The following is a 21,594-nucleotide window of genomic DNA, read 5'->3' as shown; positions in this document are numbered from 1 at the left end:
CCACCCTGCTCCAGGGGTGCTGCATCATGGCTGACCCTGTACTCTGACCCCAACCCCCAATATGCAAAGAAATAAATTTCACTATGCAGTAATGTATCTGTGTCAATAAAGGCAACTTCATATTTAAAATCTTGCTACGCTGAACTTTTTTTTGCAGTGAAAGTGGTGGGTGTTTCATTCATTCATTGTCTATACCCGCTTATTCCTAGGATTCCTAGGGTCACGGGGTTCTGCTGGAGCCGATCCCAGTGCACATAGGGCGAAAGGCAGGGGTACACCCTGGACAGGTCGCCAGTCCATCGCAGGGCCACACATAGACGAACCACACACTCACACTCACTCCTATGGGCAATTTAGAATTACCAATCAACCTAATGTACATGTTTTGGACTGTGGGAGGAAACCGGAGTAGGTGGGTGCTTCAAATGCTAAGAATTCCATAAGATCAGAAATGCTGCAGGCATGAAGAAAAATGAAACAATGACTGAAATGATGCATTCAGAGACACAAATTTACACCTACTCGGTTTGGGAAGTGGGAGGAAACCAGAAGACTCAGAGGATGGAGAGAACATGCAAAACTCCACACAGATATTATCCTGAGCTTAGGCTCAAACTGGAGACCCTGAAGGTGTGACACAATGACATTACTCAATGCACCACCATGCCACTCCAACAGCAAATAAGAGCAATGAAATAAAAAAATTGTGCTGTATTGAAAGTTCTAATCAGTGGAAAAAAATAGAAACAAACCACGATAATCAATCAACTATTTTATTAAAACTGGTCAATATGATTTAAAAAAAAAAAACCATATCAAAACTGGTATCCACTAAAATATCACTGATATTTTTTTTTTATACAGTATTTAAAATTAATACATATCAAACTTTATACATAAAGCCTTCAACTGAAAGCTTGAATTGGGGTTACAATATAAATAGTAACAGGCTGAGCAAGAACATGTACAATTTACACATAGGAAGTAAACGAGCACTAAATAACAGATTATTAAGAATTCAATTTGTACAAAAGGAAATGTGTAGGGGGGGTTTTCGGTGTGATAAGACACCATTTTAGCGACCAGTTTATGAAACTGAGCATGTGTCATTTGAAAGAATTCGTGAGAAGGTGTAAATATTCATGGTTAAAATCCCATTCTTCTCAAAAGTCTCATCCGGTGTGTCTAAAACAGAGAAGATGGAGACAAAAAGATATTAGATATTTAAAGTTTGTATTCATGCAAATATAAAAAGGATCATTGACAAAGCTGATAATGTAAAACAAATCCTGATATTTTAACCAGTTAACCTAACTCATGTAGTGTTCTGTATTGTCTTTATACCACAGTGCTGCCGAATACCTCATTTTAATTGGTTTAATTGGTTTATATAAAATGCACTTGTTCCATCGAGTTATTTTTCCTAGAACAACTAAAAACACTTCACTTAATCTAAGACTAATAAGAAAGAGACCAAAATGTGTTGATACAATGAAGTTTTGGAAGAAGTCTCCATTGTAACAGGCAGAGGTTAAAGCTGTTCCTTTAAGGTTTCCAAAACTGGAAAGTGTAATGATGGGGGACTTTCAGAAAGTTAAACATAAACAGAAACTGAGAAAATGGTGAAAAATAAAGAATTCTTTATATTTTGGATATAAAACATTGATTGTTCTGTTATTAGAACATACTCTAACAATATTATGCTTAAGGAACCAATGATTTCTTCAGTGATTTAATCACAGACTGTTTTGCTTGATAATGTAAATGTATGCTGAATGACAATTTTTCTTTTTATGCATCATCAGATCCATTATAGAGCTAATACTGAACAGTGCATCCTCATTAAATTATATATTGTTATTTATTTATTTTTACTTTAAATACAAATTGAAAACCTTTAAGCAGAAACACACAAAATTTGTTATGAGGCCCTACATGCACTTTACTGTGAACTTTTACATTTGTGCAAATAAAACAAGAACAAAAACTTTACCTGTAATGAAAACAGGGAACCGGGCAGAGATGTTTTGGATCTGGAGACGAACTAGACAGCGAAGGAAGTCTGGCTTGTCCCGTGAAATGACGTCACATTCATGATAAGGTAAGACCTCCACTATTCCCGCTTCCTGGCAGCAGTCAATGAACTGCTTCCTCCTTTGGGCTTCAAGACTGCACCTAAATGTAACAGGCACCCGTGAACTATAGCAGAATTGAGACTTACAGCTGTATTCAATCATCATGGACACGAAACAACTATGTTTGTGTGGCGGCATGTTCTACTATATACAGTTCTTCACTGAAATATGATTCTTTTTCATGTGTATTTAAAAATCATATGTTGGTTTGGTTACTTCAGAAATGTGAAAAAGTAGTATTTATATAATTTCATGTAATGTATAATAAAGACGGACAATTAAAAATAAATCTATGAAAACTATGTTGTCCTGCCTATCCAGCAGCCAATTCCTGTTTAAGTCCACTTTAATAGGAACACCAGTTCACATGCATCGGCCAATCATGAGGCAGCAGCAGAGTGCATAAAATCATGCATATACAGGTCAAGAGCTTCAGTTAATGCTCATATCATTCAGAAATGGAATTGTGAATTCAGAAATTGTGATCTCAGTGATGCGGTGGCACAGCTGTGTGCGTGGCAAGTTTGAATACTTCGGAAACTGCTGATATTCTGGGAATTTCACACACACACACACACATACACAGAACGGTTTCTATAATTTACCCAGAATGATGAGAGACACAAAACATCTTGGGGGTGGAGGGTTTGCAGGCTGGATCACCTTGTCGATGAAAGAGATCAGATCTCTCTTTCCTCTGAACTCTCTTATCAACAAGATGCTTCCTTTCACAAAAAAATGCCACTCACAATGTGACATGATCAGCCATTTCTGAAATGCTCAAAAGAGCCACATTTGACACAGTTAAAGTCACAGAGATCACACTTTGTTCCCCTATTTGATGATTGATATGAACATCAGCTGAAGCTCTTGACCTGTACCTGCATGATTTTATGCATTGGGGTGCTGCCACATGATTGGCTGATTGAACTGCATGAATGTGCAGGCGTACAGGCGTTTGCCTTAAATGGCATGATGAGTCTATACAGATTATTTAAAGTCAGTTTACTTAAACAAGACAAGTCCTTAATAACTCTCGTCATATCATCTCAGGTACATCAGGAGCAATTTGAGTGGTGGTTTCTGAGGCCCAGGCTCAGGAGTTTTCCAATAACTTGATCAAATTGTGATAACAGGAAATTTCATATATCTGGCTGAATTCAGCTACTCTGACATCTGACAGATTTTTCCAGTCTACCACACATTTCTTTTTAAATCTAAGATAGACATAACAGGAAGGTTCAAACAGAAACTGCTACCTTACCTTGCATTTTCCCGAAGCTTGCGGCTGTCTCTGTAGTGCAGAAACCATTTCCACTTCCCTTTTTTGTCTAGTTCTTCCATAATGCCCACAAACTTTTTCATGTTTTCTTTTAAAAATAAAAACAAGAAAAAGAAAGAGCACAATCAAAATCATATAAATTAGTTTTATAACAGATTACAAAGCAACATTTCAATCTATCCATTTCTTTTTCCCCAAAACTGCAATATTATCATATGTCAAATTCACTACCTAATCCCAGCGTGTCCAGTGCAGTTTCATCAAAAACCACAAATCCTCCCTTTGCAAAAAGCTCTTGGTGTGTGAGGTTTACAACATCGTCAGGCCGATCGATGCCCACAAACAGAACTCTGGATGACTTCTTTAACTCAAGCAAATGAGGAACCTGTGAGGACAGGATATTAGTGATTATCTGCAGTTTAAAAGTATTTTATATATATATATATATATATATATATATATATATATATATATATATATATATATATATATATATATATATATATATATATATATATATATATATATATATATATATATATATATATATATATACACACACACACACACACACACACACTATATAAAGGTCCATGCCTGCAACTGACTTACCTCAAATATGTGTTCTGCAATATCCTCATTTCTCAGTATAATAAGTAGAGGGGTTTGCCCATTAGCATCAAATTCAAACTCATAGGGCTCAACAGTGGTGTGGCCCTCAGCTTCTAACAGATCCTGGAGATCAGAACAATGTTTTTTTTTTTACATATACAATCACACTATAATTTGTTATCCTTAAAGAAAAAACCACCCTGAACCATATTAAGAAATCTGTTATCTTAACGATCCGGGTGTTAGAGAAGTTAGCTGTTGGTGCATTCTGAGATCACATTGACATTGCTGTGAGGTTAAAAGAAATAAAATTAACTACTATAAGTAATAGTGGCCAGCTTCTGAAAAGCTTTTCTTTTTGCCATTTTTCAGCAGTTACATATTAAAGGGAAATCTAATGCATAAGTTACTTTTGGATGACGAGTTGTGCCAAAGACTCGGTTTTTTGTTAATCAAGATATAAAAAAGCTTGATGGTGCTGATAGCGGTATTGGGGAAAAAAAAGGTTTGAACTAAAAAACTGAACATCCTTAAATACAACTTGTTATATCTTCCTACCTTGGTTTCCTCAAAAAAGGGGTCCGCTGATGTAACCAAGATGTAGAACTTGTACTTGGTCTTGCATGCTTGCCTCACAATAGAGTTCAAATTATCATGCAGATGATCAAACATGTCTTTTTTGATGCGACCACAGAATCCAGGCTGCTTGCTCGCTGTAACACGCTCAGAATCTAATTTCATTTTCAATTCTTCACTCTGATGAGGGACAATCTTGCCAATGCAAATGTCATTCATCATGGTGTGGTATGACTTTGAACACTCTTTTGTTATGTCTGATAACTTGGAGCAAGTTGCTTCAGTGCCTCTTTCACAGAAAAGGCTTTGGAGATGCAAGGGCTTACTGTAATTTGGGTTTTTTTTCAAGGCTTTCCTTTCAGACATGTCCACGTTTATCTTAAACTTAGAAAAGGTTGGCCAGGTCTGATCAAGTGCAGAAAAACTGTTCTGCTCATCAAGTCTTGAAAATTGAATGGTCATAGGGTTTTCAACGGGGGCGATATTTAGCCTGTGTTGTGGTTTCACTCTGGAGGTAGTCTTTAAGTTTTTAAGCAAATGAGTCATCTTCTCTGAAAAGATAAGATACTCAAGTTCCATTAAAGACTGGGTGACAGATTTTGATTGCTGCTCTTCCACACTCTGACTCTCATCATGGATGCCTGATAATCGCTTTTCAGTGGAAGGACTTTCAAATATTACTCTGTTCCCTTTCTTGTCAAACATAGTGATGATAGAAGAAGGCGGATCATGAAATGGGCCACTACTGTCTTCATCTGACTCAAATATTCCATCTCTCCTGAAATACCTGCGCCAGTCAAAGGACTGCTTGCCTTCTCCTTTCCGCTGATATGGGCTTGATGTTCGTGTCCTTGAAATGCTTGATTGATCTGAAGTACATGAAAAGGTCTTTTGTATGCTGAAGTCTACAGTTGCATTAAAGTCTTCTTCACCCCAGTCTTTTTGACTTAACTTTCTCTTATGTTTCTTTTTACTGTAATGCAAAGGCTCTGATCCCTGACTCTCTGACTCCTCATTTGATTCAGATAAACCTGCTCGATGTCTGAAAGAAAGAACTCTTTCATTTGACTGCTCCACATTGAGAACGGATTCTGAATAATGAGTTCTTTGTACCCAACCAGGAGTGTCTGTGTTACTCTCTGTACTCTCTCTTCGCCTATATGCAACTTCTCTGTGGATGGAAATGCTGTTTGTGTAATGTGTATCCTCTTCAGGTGCATACCATTCATTTTGTTTTTCGGTTTTGAAGCTTGCACTGTGTGTCCATGATGAAGGAAGCTCTTCATAGGAACCATCTTCATATTGCTCAGAAAAACTACCAAACTGGTCTTGTTGAGGCTCAGTGTCTTTAGTTTTTCTAGCTGTGGGAATCTCTTCATAGTCAAAATAAACCACATTATCCTCTGGCACATAGTCATCAGTTAAAAATGTTCTACCCTCATCACTCTTGTTGACTGTGGCATTGTGCTTAGTATAGAACCAACAAGAATCCAGAATAATCGCTTGTTCTTTGTGAACTGGAGACTTCTCTAATTCAGAATGTGAATCCTCAGAACTTTCAAGTGCCAGCCATGCATTGGTAGACTTCTTTACACAGTAGTGCTCAGTTTCAGAAATGTCCTGTAAATTTCCTTCCTGAATATTTGAAACCTCATCAGACCATTGGTTGTATGCTGGTTCATCCAGAGTAGGGGTACAGCATCTGCTGTTCATCTCAGCCTCAGTATCTATTTGCAGAGTTGGTGGAGATACATCCGAGCTGTCAAAATTCTTGTGTGTCTTAAAGCTTTTAGCAGTAGACCCCATATAAATTGTGGGGACAAGAGATTTCTGGTCAGTGCCCATTTCTAGCATTCTAGGGTCTTTACCGGACCCATCACTGGCATTGGAAATTGCTAAATCAGTAGCTTCTTTGCTTGTACTAGAGTCTTTTAATTCATAGGAGAACCCATCATAGATGTTTGTGGGTTTGTCCTGACTGACCTCAGGGATCTCATGTTGAACCACACAGGCATCATGAAGCGTTTCACTTTCGCCATCATTTTGTATTGGGATGCAAGAGCCATCAACAGCAGATGAACTATGGCCTTCCATTAAAGTAATTAACTGATGGGATGTTGAGCTCGCATGACCTGCAGTTGAATACTCAGATATTTCTGGCTCAGCACCCTCTCTAGTGTGCTCTTTACAATTGCTTGCCACATCTGCTTCAATTTTTATTTTACCCTCTTGCAGCTTCACACTGTCTTCCTCAAATGCATTAGGAAGAATTTCACCACCAGAGACATTTGCTTCATGCACCTTTTCTTGATTTTCATCCTCTGAATCCACATCACTGATATCCATATCTACACAACCTGTACAATCTTGAGAGTCATCAAAAGTGCTTTTCTCCACTGAGCTGGATTCAATAATGGGCTCTGCTTCTACTTTTCTTTCACTTTCATTAGTTACTTCATCTATATTACTCTCATCTTTCCCAGACAAATGTTCCTCTATGGCACAGATCTCTTTATGGCCTGCCATGCCTTCTGTCAAATCAAGATCATGCTGTCTATCCATAGAGCTGTAGTCTTTGACATCAGGCTGGCATTTGGTTTCATCCTCATCCTTTGTTCTTTCATTTACATCCTGTATGTTTGCAGGTTTGTCGTCTCTGACATCAAGCCCAGATTTGGCTTCCTTGTTCAAGTTATTTGCATCCTGTACATCTGCCAGTGTATCGGCTCTGACATCAAGCTCAAGACTGGCTTCCTTGTTTGCGTTATTCACATCCTGTACAACTACAGGTATGTCATCTATGACACCAAACTTATCTTTGGCTTCAGCCAGTACATCAACAGCTGTATCTCTGATGTTAACCAAAGAATTAACTTCATCTGAGGCTTTATCATCCTCATTACATTCACCATGAGGAGCATTTTCTTCATCAGACACTGACGTGATATTGCCAATATCAGGCACTGTTGGAACCTTGTCTGTCTCATCATTAACATGTACCTCGTCATGTGTGTCATTTCTGGCATCATGTGAACTTGTCTCAACTCTCTCATGTTTACCCACCTCCTGTGACTTAGTCACATCAGGTTCATTAGTAGATGCGTCATCGCTTACAGACACAGGTGCTTCTTTAGGATGCACACGCACCGACGTACTTTCATGTTTTTCCTCATTAACTTGTGCTTCATGCTGCTCATCTTTGGATACACTCTCAGTGTGCACTGATATAGGTGCTTCATCTCTGTACTTGTCCTTAAAGCTCAATGACTTTAGTATGATTTTTCTTCCAAGTAAGGCGTCAGGCATTTTAGAAAGCATCAAAGGCCTGGCAGGCCCAACAACCTGGTGGAATACCGACACGGTTTTTGTCTCAGTGCCCTGATTCATGGTCTTTGATGTGGACAGGTCCTTGCCAACAGGTTCATTCTTTTGCACATTCAACAATTTCTGTTCATCGATTCTCATGCTTGATGCAAGGCCACACAACTGACTGTATGCACTATTGCTCTCCAAGAGTTTTGTGCAAGTGCTTTCAAGGACATCGGTCGTATCGTCCTCTAGGTCGCTGCCTTCTTTATGATCAGGTGTGGGATTTTCGTCCGAGGCCTCCACAGTGGATCTGTAATTCTGCAAAAGTTAACAAAAAGGATTCAGGTCTGTGCAATAGCATAAAGTATGGACATTAACAATACAAATGCATAAACACAGCTTATTGCTACTGGGGCATTGTAGAAATGCACACATTTTCAGTCATTATACACCTAACAGAAACAGTAACAGTGGCACTGAATTCCTGAACCTGACTGGATGATTCATTTTTAAGCTCTAGCTGTAATACAAATCATAATTTTCTACACTATATGTCCAAAAGTTTGTGGACACCATTGTTGGAAGCATACAATTATACAGAATGTGTCTGTATGCTGTAAAATCACAATTTCTCAAGTGAGCTCCATGAAGACATGGTTTGCCAAGGTTGGCGTTAAAGAACTTGACTGGCCTGCAAAACCCTGACCTCGAACCCACTGAACACCTGTGCAATTAACTGGAACACTGACTGAACCCCAAGGACCATCAAAAGACATGAGGGCCTGACCTCAATTCTGCTCTTGTGGCTGAACACAAATTCCCACAGCCATCCTGGTCATCCCAGAGGAGTGAAGTTATAACATTTTAGCAGCAAAAGGGAACGAATTCTGGGTTTCATGGTGAGGTGTCCACAAACCTTTGGACATACAGGGTCCAAATAATGCTCATTCTAGTTCTTTATTGTTTCTTTACTAATGTTAGTTTAGCATTCATGGAAAGAGTCTCCAGTGACAGATCTCTGTAACACAAGTAAAGCTGTTCCTTTATGTTTTCAAACCTGGGAAAGTCTTCAGGACAGAGTGCTTTTGCAGATTCTCATGCAGCATATCTTATTACCTTCACAAGCAAGATGTGACTCAACTATAAATAGATAAATAGTATGTTATTCTTTATTTATTTTTTTTAATTGGCTAGCTTTAGGGACATAATCCTAACCACACTGTTCACACCTTCAACCTACCTTTACACATCCCAGTTACACATTTTCTGTAAAACCGCTTCCTTCAAGTGTTTTATTCTTTAGTTAACTAATGCACAAGATATAATCAAGATTTAAGCATTTACTGTACAATAGTCAATTATGTATGTCACTTTTAAATGTTATGATAACATCTTTCTTTGGTGTTAACGTACTCTCATTCCTACACCCATTCCTAGAAAGTGAAGGGTTTCCCTTTTTAGTGATACCCAGAACTACATAAATCATATAATAATTTGAATTTTATGGTCATTCTATGCAGCCAGAATAAAAGAAATATGGTTCATATTGCCCCCTGTACTGCTTACCATTGGAATGCTGAGTAAATGGTCTAAACTGTGTCTAATAGCTGGCATTTTATTCTCTTTCATGTCTTCCAGTCTTGATTGTATACCAGATGTAGGTGCTGGATTCTCTCCAGTGGTAAGGTGATCCTCAGTCCCAGGTACTTTCACTGAAAGGTCAAGAGCATCTGCTACAGGATCTAAAGAAGTAGAATTGTCCTCCTTTGAGGTCGAATCAACATCAGGCAGTGTTGTGGGGGTCTGGACAGCACACTGTGATGCCTTTTCAGGATTTTTCTTTTCCACTGATGGGCAAATTTGGTCAAAGTGAAAGAATCTGGAAGTGGGTTTACTGTAAAAGAGGCCTATCCACATATGGAAGATGAGATGCACCTGCTCATAACTGTCCTCAGTGCTAAAATCCCATTTGCTTAAGAAATTAGGAACAGAAAGCAAAGTGGTTAGTGGTAAATACAGCGTAGACGATTTTGGTTACATTACTATTACTACTAATGGAAAAGTAACTTATAAGCTAAATAACCTATTTACATTCAAATAAAAGGTTGATCACATTGACACATACATTGATCACATGCCTTTCAAAAGTATATAAACACTTTTTGACATAATGCATTGTATCCAATATTAAGCACTCATGAGACACTTGACTTGAGCCAGTTTAAGATTGGGAAAAAAAAAAGGAAGTACATACCCATGCAGGGCTCTTGTCACACACTTGTCTAGCTTGTCGTTTGTGAACTTGCTGTCAAATTTGAAATCATAATTTTCCTTCCAATGCCTGGTCACTTTAATAGAGCCCTCCTTTTCAACGATGGTCCTACAGCGAAGAAACAGGGAACTCCATACTTTGGCCTTATCAGCAGCTGGGGCTGATTCATTCAAAGGTGGCAGGAATTTCCATCCATTTTTACCTTCTTTATTATGGAAGCCTGGATAATTAGTGAGATCAGGTAGCTTGAGCAGAAGGTCAGATCTGAAGGACAAACGAGACTCAACGCATCCAACTTTAGGTTGGACCTGGGGGCATATGCCTGCCAAATCTGACAGCAGAGAGGTGGGCTGTGAGTAAGAATGCTCTTTTGATATCTCTAATATCAAATCTCCAGTCACAACAAGACCCTCTGGAAAAGGAGATTTAGCAGGTACTTTTAATCTGGGGGATCGCAACAGATGAATGACTGTTTGTGGCGAGCTACTGGTCTTGGCTCCAAGTTGTTTTCCTTCCAGTTTACTCAGCATTTTCTCGCTATTTACACTGAGTGCCAAATCAGCCAGAAGATTAAGAGCATCTGAAGGTGCAGGGACACCAACAGCAACATCCTCTTTATTGCCATGGCCATCAGAACTAATGCGCTTTCCTCCTACCCTATTCTCTACTTGCTCAGACGTGAGCTGTCGGTCGACTTGTTTAACTATTTCCTTAGTGGAAATAATGTCAAAATTGTTGCAACCTGTGAAAACAAAACAAGAAGAAAAAACAGAGACAAGAGAGAATGAAAAAGAAGCAAAAGAACTGACAGAAAAAAGCAGAATTTGTCAAAGGCACAAACATACATGTAAGAAAGAATTTGAAGAAGGAAGGAAGCCATGAGTCATGCTTTCCCTACTAAAAATGTAAGACTAATAATACAACTGTATCTGCAATTGATAGTAATATTAATATTGCACAGAAATAAAATACATTTAAATGTAATTCACAGTATATACAATTTTAGTAGGTGGAGCAGGAAAGAAACTAAACAAAGGCAGGCAGGGGGGTCCATATATGTTTTCAACTTATGATTATTTTAAAAAGGTCTAAATTTGTCCACATAGAACCTGTTGTTATAAACTAGATTTAAGGTGGTTTTTTTAAGGATATTTTGTTTATTATATACGTGCATTGGGACTGGGGACCACATGCAGACCACCAAAAAAGGAGCTCTGATATGAAGCTAGCAGGACAAAAAGAGGCCAAATTCATCAGCATGGGAATGTAATGGACTTGGTGGGTTGCTTGTGCATTTCTAAGTGTGTTCATGCATTTATATTCAGTAAATGCTTTATTCTGGTTGCAGTAACTTAGGCCTAAATTATTAAGTTGTTTTTAAGATTAAGAAAGTGCAGTGAAGTTTTAAAAATGCAGGTGTCCCATGCACATCTCTACTGCAGATCTCAGTTTTACAGTGAAAATATATTCGACCACAGTACCCATTCATATGAAAAGATCCTACTTGTTGACATAATACATAAGGGAAAATCATGGTGGCTTTTCTAAATTCCTACCGTTTTCTGTTGGGATCTTTGTGCTACGCTTTTCCCGAGACGACGTGGTCCTGAGGGGTGGTTTAGACGGTGCATTTTCCACTGGCACTTGGCTGCCAGGGGAATCAGGATTACTCTGTAATGTGTTTCCTTGTTTGCCATTGTCTGACAACTCCACATTGTTTGGTTTGCCTCGTTTCAGTTTAGGCTCTGTATTATCTGATACTGATTTCCCATGATCCTGTACACTAGGAGATTTAGTCCTTCTTGCTCTTTTGAGCACTGTCTTTAGTTTACTTATGGATATTGCCCTGTACACATGAGCTTTGTTTGTGCTTTTATTTTTTTCAGTAGAGTCGAGGACAGATGATTGCTCAGAGTTTTTAGGAGATACAGAATCTTTCTCAGTAATCTCACCCGAGGATAGTGCTTTAGCTGGATTCGCAGAAAGGTTTGGTATGTGTTTTTGGGGCATATGCTGAGCTGAATTTTCTATTTCTGATGGCTGAGGTTTATCATGTGTTGGCTTCTCCCCTATAGGACTGTTTGCTGTAATGGAGGAGGTTTCTGGGGCTTGCTGATTTTCGTTTGACTTTATGTCTCCAGGAGCAACTTCTGACCCATGGGGGACAAAGACAAAGCCACAATCTGTGATTATTGTCTTAAGGCCATATCGTTCCCTCATTGTAATACCTTCCATTTTTCGTTTTGGTGTACCGGGCATGCTTCTCGTAACAGTAAGTTCTGTAACGGGGGTATTTTTCTCAGTCTCATCATTTTTACTACATGGCGTTTCAGTGTTTTTAAAATCTGACCTCAACGTCCGCTTCGTACTAGTATCAGTATTCCAGTGCCTTTTGCGCCTTGGGAGAGAACGCCAATCTTTTTTCAGTGTGCTAGGTGAGGAATGTATTGCATCACTGCTACTACTCTGGTCAGGAGTAGCTTCTGTTGAAGGGCATGAAGATAAAGTAGTGTTCTGAAGTGGGGATGTAATTTGACTGACTGTATTAGTATTCCATTTTAAAGCTTTCCTTCTTCTCCTTTTTCCACGCCGGCCTGGTTTGGATTTGGCAGGAACATTACTACTTGTCTCTGGCTGTATATCTTCACAGCCTTTAATTAATGCTTCAGTCCGGTTTACTGATGTAGTAGGAGGTGAAATGGATTTTGGAAGGTCAGCTTCCTGTAGTTTTTCTGCAACAGGTATCTGACCTCCAACTTTAGGGAGCATATCTGATACACAGTTTACTTTGTCTGAATGATCAACCTCTATCTCAGCATTAGATGCCAGAGTTGAGGCATCATCAGCAATTTCAGTGGAAGATAAAGCCACGCTGTTGGTCTGAACGGTTTCTTTCGAAGGTGCCCCGGAAACCTCCTCTCCACTGCATTTGTCATTGGCTGAGGCACACTCAGATGTTTTCTCACTGTCCTGAGCAGTGTCAACTGCTTGAATGTTCTGAGTATAGTGTTCTTTGGAGAGGTCACCTGATGTGGGTGAAGGATCTGTCCTTTCCGCTGAATTATCAGGCGCTGAAACCACTACAGCACCAGGTGTGTTGACTTCCTCTTTCAAAACACTTTGTTCAGCAGCTACAGTCTGTTCTGTTTTAGCTTGTTGCTCCGCTGTCTTTTTTTCGTCCTCAGAAACATTCCTACAAGTTAAAGGATCAGTTTCATTAGGCAAATCTCTTTCCATAACCATGTCAGCAGGAGTCTGAGGGGCCTCAGGTGATGAGATATAGTAATAGACATCATCGTCATGATCATCACTGCGCTGCTGTTTTCCAGGAGCAAGGAGTTCCATTGCCCTCGCCAATGGAATATGAAAACTGGATGGACTTTTTAAATATGTCCTGAGGCGATTCCCAGTCTGTTCTGTCCACTTTGGGGAAATCAGAGGAAAACCATCAGGTACATCATACTGATCAGGAAACATACTAGCTTCCCTACTAGGGCTGCTAGTTAACCCTGGAAAGATAAGAGCAGCAAAGTTTTGCAAATGTTTCTCCATTATGCCAAGGGGCTCCTCATCCTGCTTTGGAGGACACTTCTCCATTTCTAATTCAGCATAATTCAGGGCAGGCAGAACTTGAAGAACCTCCGATGAAATTTTTGTCTTGTTGCATCCAGTTTTGGTCTCTACAATACAATAATTAAAGACAAAGAAACCATATGAACCAAAAACTTGCCACAACATATGCCATAAAATATTTCAGATGAATTTTACACACCTCTTGGCACAGTTCTGGAGTCAGGATAAATAAACATTCCTTGAAGAGCAAACGCTTTATCTGTGCCTGCACCTAGAACAAATGTTCAAACATTTTACAAATCAGGAAGTAAAGCATGACCATTGAATCAGATTAAGAGCATTACCTTTAGAATATCATTACCTTCATATGAGAGGAAGTTGGATGAATGTAAAAGTACAAGAAAACCACCATCTTCCAAACATATAACAAGGGCCTGCAAATGGAAGGGATAAGAAATATTTTATTTGTCTTCTAGTTTCTACTCCACAGGCTCAAATGTTACCCCCACCCAAGACTTACCAGGTCCTTCTCCTTCAACTCTTGAGTTAAGGAAGCTAGGTCATTTCTTGCTTCAAAGGAGATGACATCATACATACTAAACCATTTGCCATCTAATGAAACTAAAAAACAAAACCAAACAAAAAAAACTCAGACATATGCTCCACAAAATGTATATTCATATACAACATAAAAATCACATCAGTAAAAATCTCTAAAATGACAAGTAAATGTCATTTTCCATGTTAACACACCTTCACTAAAGGGAGAAGTTTCAAAAACCACTTGGGGTAATGTCTTCCTCAGTTTTGAGACTTCAATGGCATGGTCAGCTTTAACTGTTTTTGGACTTGAAGGGGGGAAAAAAAAAACAAATCAGCTTCAACTAAAACAAGAATACAATTCAGTTTAAATAAATCAGTCAAATTCAATATGTTGCCACATTCAAGATGCACCAACATTATTTGCATAGCTTGACTCATTTATGTACACTTTCAAAAATGATCCAACGTACAGATTTGCTGGGAACATGGCTCCATGGCTGGACTTCAACCCAATGTTGAAGACAGAAGACTTGATCTGTAGCTGGCCACTCCAAGGTTGGTAATGAAATGCTGAAATTAAAGGTCTTCAGTCAAATAACAGAAATTGAAGTACAACAGACAACAATCCAAACAAATACCCCTCTTTTGCATTATATATAATATGAACAATAACATTTAATGAAAAGTGGTCCAATAAGATAGGATGTTAAAATAGTAATGCAATGCTTACATGATTTTTCTGGGCTGAAAAACAAAAGAGAAAAAACAAAAACACTTAAATGCTTGCACAATATTTACATAAGCAAAGTATGTACATGAACACCAGGTGTCAAGGGAAAAAAAAGAGATGCAGATCACTTATTTAAATCAAACTGTCTGTACAAACCTGAAAGAACCAACAGTGCATAGGCAAAAAATAATTTTCCAGTAAAAACCTAATACATAATCACTGAATATTTAAATACACAGAATTATTGTTCTAAATAAAATACAGAAAATCATGAAGATATGGGCCAATCACTTCAGATAATGTTCTCATTAAAACATGATCTCGTGACTTGGACTGTTGCATGACTTCTGGTGCCAGACTGACTCATTTGAGTATTTAAATAACAGTGTTGGATTTTCATAGTCTCTAGCTAAGAAAAACAAAAAACATCCAGTGAGGTGTAGTTTTGCAGCCAGAAATACCTTGTTGATGAGAGAGACCAGAGGAGAATGGGCAAACTGCTTTAAGCTGACAGGAAGGCTAGGACAACTCAAACAACTCCTCTTTACAACCATTTTAAGCAGAAAAGCATCTCAAAACCAGTTCGTTTTACACTCCTGCCAGTCATGAACAGGAATCAGAGGCTACAAGGGGCACAGGCTCACCGAAAATGGACATTTAAAACCCAGCTCAATGCAGTTTGGCCATTATCCTTTGACCTAATCAACAAGACACTTCTGCATACAGAACTGCCACTCACTGGATGTTTTTATTTATTTATTTATTTTTCCATCATTCTTGCAAACTCAGCAGGTTCTGAATTACCAAAGTCATGGAGATAGTATTTGTTTCCACTTTTGGTTGTTTCCATTTACACGTCTGACTGAAGCTCTTCATCCGTATCGCTACAATTTTATGCAATAAGTTGCTGCCACATTATTAGCTGATGTATCTAGCTGTACACACACACACAGCACCTGGTTTTCTGCTCATTTACAAAAACCAACGCCTCACACCAATCAGAAGCAAACTATTTTGCATGTGTTTCAGACACTATTTGAATAGTAGAGCTAATGATACTGACCTTTTCTCTTTCAATTCTACAGCAATGCTAGTTTTTCCATAGGAGAAAGCCACAATGGCGAATGGGCACACATGCCTTGGGCATGGCTCAACCTTTTCCACTCCATCCACCAGCTCATACAAATAATACTGAAAAAACAAACATTATCTTAGTAAGACACAAAAATACATTAGATTTTAGATTCAAACTTCTATTTAAACAGATTAAGAAAATAAATTAAAAAGGGGAAGGTAGTCCTCATAGCTGCATGTAAATAGTCCTCTGTATACATAAGCAGGAATGATGAGGATTCAGAAATTTGGAGTATACAATTTTAGATGTGGATTATAAAGTTGGATTCTACTTTTCTAGAAGTCTGGCAAAGGCACGTGTGTCAAAGCTGAATTGGAGCAAACAATGAACCGAGTGTCACCTGAGTCCTTTCAAAAGCAAGAAAAGAGCTGGTAGTTGCACACACTGCTTGAAGCTGCTCTGACACATGGCAGTCAAACCCGGCAGTTGGAGGTGTGAAGTTCTGTGTGTAATTTTCTGTCACTTCCTTCACTCGACCCTATTTGACAAGCATTTTGTTTTAATAATGCAGGCATTATAAGGTATTTGTGATACTAAAGGAAATTCAAAATTATATATATTCATTTTGCGTTTTCAAAACATGCTTTCTTTTAGTACCTTTGTCAGCTTTAACAGAACTATGTAGCCAGTCTTGCCATCATACCAGCGCTTTAGGTCAAGGCAGTCAGAGTACTTTGAAATATATACCCCTGTTTCAAAGAGAGAATACAGAAACATTAAAATTTCAATCTTCCGTCTTCATATACACTCATAAATCCTCCTCAACATATATAATCAACATCCAAGATAAGATAAGATAAGATAAGATAATCCTTTATTAGTCCCACAATGGGGAAATTTGCACCATGTGAAGACTAGATACTTTGCACAAGTCAGCTTTGCATGTAACATTATTATCTAATGTTGGCTTGTTATAAATTATGTTTCATTTTATTTATTTATTTAACCACAGAGCAGGTCTACTGCTCAAGCTTTAAGCCATTTTACAATTTAAACAAAATGTTTTGAAAAGGAATATTCTCAGACATCTAAATGTCTCCTTGGCTTCAAGTACAACATGCTGTATACATTTATATTTTTAACTAAAATACTAGATGGTTTGTCGTTTCAAGCTCCAACACGTCCTGAGCCTAATGCAAACGGCCATAAAAATTCAGGAAAAACCAGTTCAATTACATTAGCATATGCGTGAGCCGAAACACAAGTGCAACAAGAAAACCTGAGACATTTTGTAATCCTCCTCACAGGCAAATAACATCTTATGTTATAAAATAAAGTGTACAAACTACATGTTAAACATGAACACGTCCTATTATTGCAGTGCATTCTACAGACATAAAAACTATGCTCCATTGTTACGTGCTTTCTGATTTAACATGCTCAGACTGCTGCTCAGACAACATTGGCACGATTTATAAAAAGGAAAGAGAAGTAGGGGTGAGGTTTCAGCAATGGTATCTCTCATCAGTTGCTTGACCAATCATATTACGCCAACACTACGTTGAGTACTAGAGTACTGAAGAGAAGGGGCTGTGCAGATATCCTATGTTTAAAAAAAAAAAGGCAGGGTAGTGCTGTGAGAAAGTGTGCAGTAGGTGAGAGAGAGAGAGAAAGAGAGAGAGAGAGAGAGAGAGAGAGAGAGAGAGAGAAAATGTGCAGTAGATGAGAGAGAGAGAGAAAGAGAGAGAGAGAGAGAAAGTATACAGTAGGTGAGAGAGAAAGAAAGAGAGAGAGAGAGAGAGAGAGAGAGAGAGAGAGAGAGAGCACACACAGCATATTCACTATAAAACTTTCCACAGTCTTTTCTTAGAACACCTTTCAGGAAAACTTGTGGTGGTATTTTAACAGATATGTCTTGGCAGTGTGTCTCATCCTCACCTAATCCAAGAAAAAGGGAAGAAAAAGGGTGTACTGTTTCCCATACACCAGTACAACTAATTCAGCTCATTAGAGGGGAGAAGGGAAGAAAAAAAAAAGAAAAGAAAAGAAGAACCCATACTTTTACCACCAGCTTTTTGTTGATTATAGATACGTACAAGTCTGAAACATGTATCAACAATTCATGTGTAATAAAACTCTGTATGTTTCATTTTCACAAATCAAGCTGGATTGCTCCATAAGCCCTTTGAGCTGGTCCTAGTAACACTTTCTGTTTCTATTTCTCATTATCTAACGTAAAAAAAGCTATAGGTTCATGCTTTCACTTTCAAAACCGGATGACTGCCTGATCAGTACACATCACATGGTGAGTGCACATTCCCAGCTTTATTTATTTGTACTAATGCCATCATTTTAAATTTAGAGTATCTCCTTGTTTGTAGGCTGTGAATTTTTCAGACTGTGCCAGTGACCAATGAGGTTTATGTAACAGAGCTACTGTGTTTCATATGCTGTATTTTTAGTAGCGGCCTACTTTAGAGATGTGGAACTGTACACATACATTTATTATTAATATATATGTACCTTGAAGTCAGTTTGATTTACCATGAAGCAGTCCTGGTACAATACACACTGAAACCAATTACTCTGATAGTATTTCAAGTTGCTGTGAAATAGCTTTCAATGTTCTTTATGACAATATGATTCATGTTGTACAGAAGCCGCGCGTGTTGAGACTGAGTGCCTTTGAGTATCATACACACCCATAACATTTTCAGATAATCAACCACTGTTAGTTGTGATGATAGTTACCCTTTGAACAATCTCCCAGAGTGGTGCACGTCCTTTTCCCAACAATTAGGCCTGTTTCCGCAAGTCTATTTGCCTTTAAATAAAGGTGAACAGGTGGTCAGGAAATTCAATCACTTATTAACTGGATTTAAATACAGGTCCATGATGGTGCTCGGTATTGCATGCATGTACCCTGGATTTGTCATCAAGCAACAAGAAGCCAAACGATTCCTCAAGTTCCTCTTCAGGGTACCCAAGTTCACGTTTTTCAGCCCGAAAGGCAGAATACTGTGAGAGAGAGAGAGAGAAAAAAAAAAGCAGTCGGGATAGGTTTCTTGTGAAAAAATCTTGTGCGACTAAACACCACAGATGACACACAGAGCAAAAAGCAAAACTCATGTGTCTACTTACTCTTTTTTGCAGAGCTGCATTATTGATCAACTGTGCTGAATTGTAGGTAAAAGACTCTTTGGACTCCTCGTACAAATAACTGTTACGAAGAGGTGCTAGAATACTGCTTTCAAAGGTTACTGAGCCTGGAAGCACCGGCTCAAGAAGACCTGCAAACACAAAGGAAACCTGAATGATGCTCCAGGTTATACCATTTATACTTAAATCCAACCTTAATGTTTGAGCAAAGCACTAAAATACAACTGGTCAACTAACTGTTTTGAATAAAAATACTCAAAAACAACCGACCAAAAAGACCCAATATATGTCAATACAATAAATTCAGAGATTATACTATATTTTGCTAGATGTTTTATATTTAATGTACAAAACTACATAGCGCGAAAAAAAACCCCATGGTTTTGACCATTGTTTAATGACACCGCAACATGTGCTGTGTTGGATTAACACCCATGGTTTTGAAATAACACGCTACAGTGCTTCTTTAGACATAATAATGGACTCTGAAAGCGTTAACACTTTGGGTGTTAAAACAGGGCTCGTCTATTTACTTCTAACCAACCATACTTCTTTTGAAGATTTTAGAAATAAACAGGCTACATTCACTTTTTAATGCATATAACCACTATAATGGTTCTTTTGTCTTTTAGACTAGAAAAGTTTGCATATGATCATTTGCATCACCTGCTTTTCTGACAACAATGGAAATGCTACAAAGGTCTAAAATCAATGCGAGACTTTCCAAACAATGGAAAGGCAAGGATTGGTTATAACCGTATAAACAAAACTTATAAAAGTAATCTTATTACAAATATGTAGGACTGCAAATAATAAATCAGTGAATAGCATGTTTTGATATATCTGAAAAGTGGCATTTTGGATTAATCTGGGTTGCAACGTATTAATGGTACTGTATGAATGAAGTGTGCAAAAAGCTATATGGGATGTATTAGGAGCAAATTATGTCAAAGAAGTGTATTTATTTGCCTCCTCATGTACTTGGACACCTTTCTGAAATGTGGACGTCTATCATTTTCATCCCGGTTACTGCACTGGTTAAAACGTCTATTTATAAATACTGGATTCAGTTTTATGGCATCGGCTACATACAAAAACCACCATTCATATTTATGCGTGCAGAACAAAATGTTCTGCACTAACCCTGGGCAATATATAAGGAATATACAGTTTGTTTTAACACACACACACACACACACACACACACACACACACACACATATATATATATATATATATATATATATATATATATATATATATATATACTGTTTTTGAAAAGACTAAAAATCCTTCGAGCTTACTTCTAGCACTCGCTGCATTGCCTCACATTAAGATAGCAAGCATGAGTGTTAAAACCTCGCAGTCCTTAAGTCAAGTATTTATAGCCGTACAGACATTACCCTTGTAATTATTAGACATGCGTGCACTGACTTCGAAACAGAGTTCATTTTGATGTCAAAACCCGAATTGTCATTACTTTTGGGCTAGAAATTCCTCATTCCGTGTCCAGATAGCTGTATAAACACGCAGACGCAAGTTTAGCCACTTAGCTTGCTAAACACATTAGCGTTTCATCGACTACATTTAGACGATTTCTTACCATCTAGTCATAACCCGTCTACAACAATGGCCAGAAAATGTACACATTATCTACATTAAACTTAACAACCTATTGCTTTCACGATGGGGGGAATAAAAAGAGGAAGACATTCACCTTCTTTCGATATAGTAGTGTCATTCTCCATGAAGGCGAGGCATTGGCTGGCGTTTCTGCGTTCTCTTGGTATAAGATCACTTAAATATTCGTTTCATTGCTTCATTGATCTTCACCGAAACATACAGTTATTTTGGTTCCACGGTGAGAAAGCAAAGCTTTACACCATACCACTTCGCTCAAGGAAACATACTTTCTGTAGCTATCTATTTTTTTTTTCTCCAGCTCGACTGAAACCTGGTCTCAGCTTTCAAGGGTACTGTTGTGCAACCAGGAAGTGAAGCTAGCACAGCTAGCTTACTGCTAAACCGTCAAAGGTTGGGCGTAACTAGAAAATTAGCGGCTTACAACCAAACTTTCACAGTAGGTTAAACTGCGCTTTACTTCATATTCCCCATTCAGAGTCGTATACTCGCTTAATGTGTGCGAAACTGGGAAGATTGGTGCAATGCTAAGCGCCTCTCGTTTTAGGCTCTCGTCTCAGCCTTGTCGAAGCGTCTAGAATCGAAAAAGAAAGAGAAAGTTAAACATCCTCCATTTTGTGGCGCACTCAAACTTGCTGTTTCGGTTTCGGGTCGCTGGAAGTCGCGCTAGAGCATGAAACTGAATCT

General features: G+C 38.3%; 1 protein-coding gene across 1 annotated transcript; it reads right to left on the bottom strand.

Moving 5' to 3' along the window:
• Nucleotides 1–766: 766 nt before the first annotated feature.
• Nucleotides 767–21,514, bottom strand: tasor2 (transcription activation suppressor family member 2). The gene is made up of 22 exons (XM_058389060.1): nt 20,984–21,514; nt 19,249–19,397; nt 19,030–19,125; nt 18,859–18,931; nt 16,765–16,856; nt 16,508–16,645; nt 16,096–16,223; nt 15,033–15,046; nt 14,773–14,872; nt 14,513–14,607; nt 14,280–14,380; nt 14,121–14,193; nt 13,959–14,030; nt 11,743–13,866; nt 10,169–10,928; nt 9,481–9,886; nt 4,588–8,232; nt 4,030–4,152; nt 3,649–3,802; nt 3,400–3,505; nt 1,994–2,175; nt 767–1,185 (listed from the first exon to the last, which is right to left on the bottom strand). The coding sequence occupies exons 1-22, from the start codon at nt 21,012–21,014 to the stop codon at nt 1,088–1,090; spliced, it is 8,760 nt and encodes a 2,919-aa protein (XP_058245043.1). The 5' UTR covers nt 21,015–21,514; the 3' UTR covers nt 767–1,087.
• Between the last annotated feature and the right edge of the window lie 80 nt (nt 21,515–21,594).

Source organism: Hemibagrus wyckioides, linkage group LG05 (genome assembly GCF_019097595.1).
Source record: "Hemibagrus wyckioides isolate EC202008001 linkage group LG05, SWU_Hwy_1.0, whole genome shotgun sequence".
In the NCBI taxonomy this organism is placed as follows: domain Eukaryota; kingdom Metazoa; phylum Chordata; class Actinopteri; order Siluriformes; family Bagridae; genus Hemibagrus; species Hemibagrus wyckioides.
Note: the sequence above shows the minus strand (reverse complement) of the source record. Positions and strands in the feature narration are given on the sequence as shown.

What these genes read in the sequence shown, in the direction of transcription:
- tasor2 (XM_058389060.1), bottom strand. Translation starts at nt 21,014, where the DNA reads ATGGAGAATGACACTACTATATCGAAAGAAG. An exon ending in TTCTGTTAAAGCTGACAAAG is followed by an intron (nt 16,646 to 16,764) that starts GTACTAAAAGAA and finishes CTTGTCAAATAG; the next exon opens with GGTCGAGTGAAGGAAGTGAC. An exon ending in GTGACAAGAGCCCTGCATGG is followed by an intron (nt 9,887 to 10,168) that starts GTATGTACTTCC and finishes TAATTTCTTAAG; the next exon opens with CAAATGGGATTTTAGCACTG.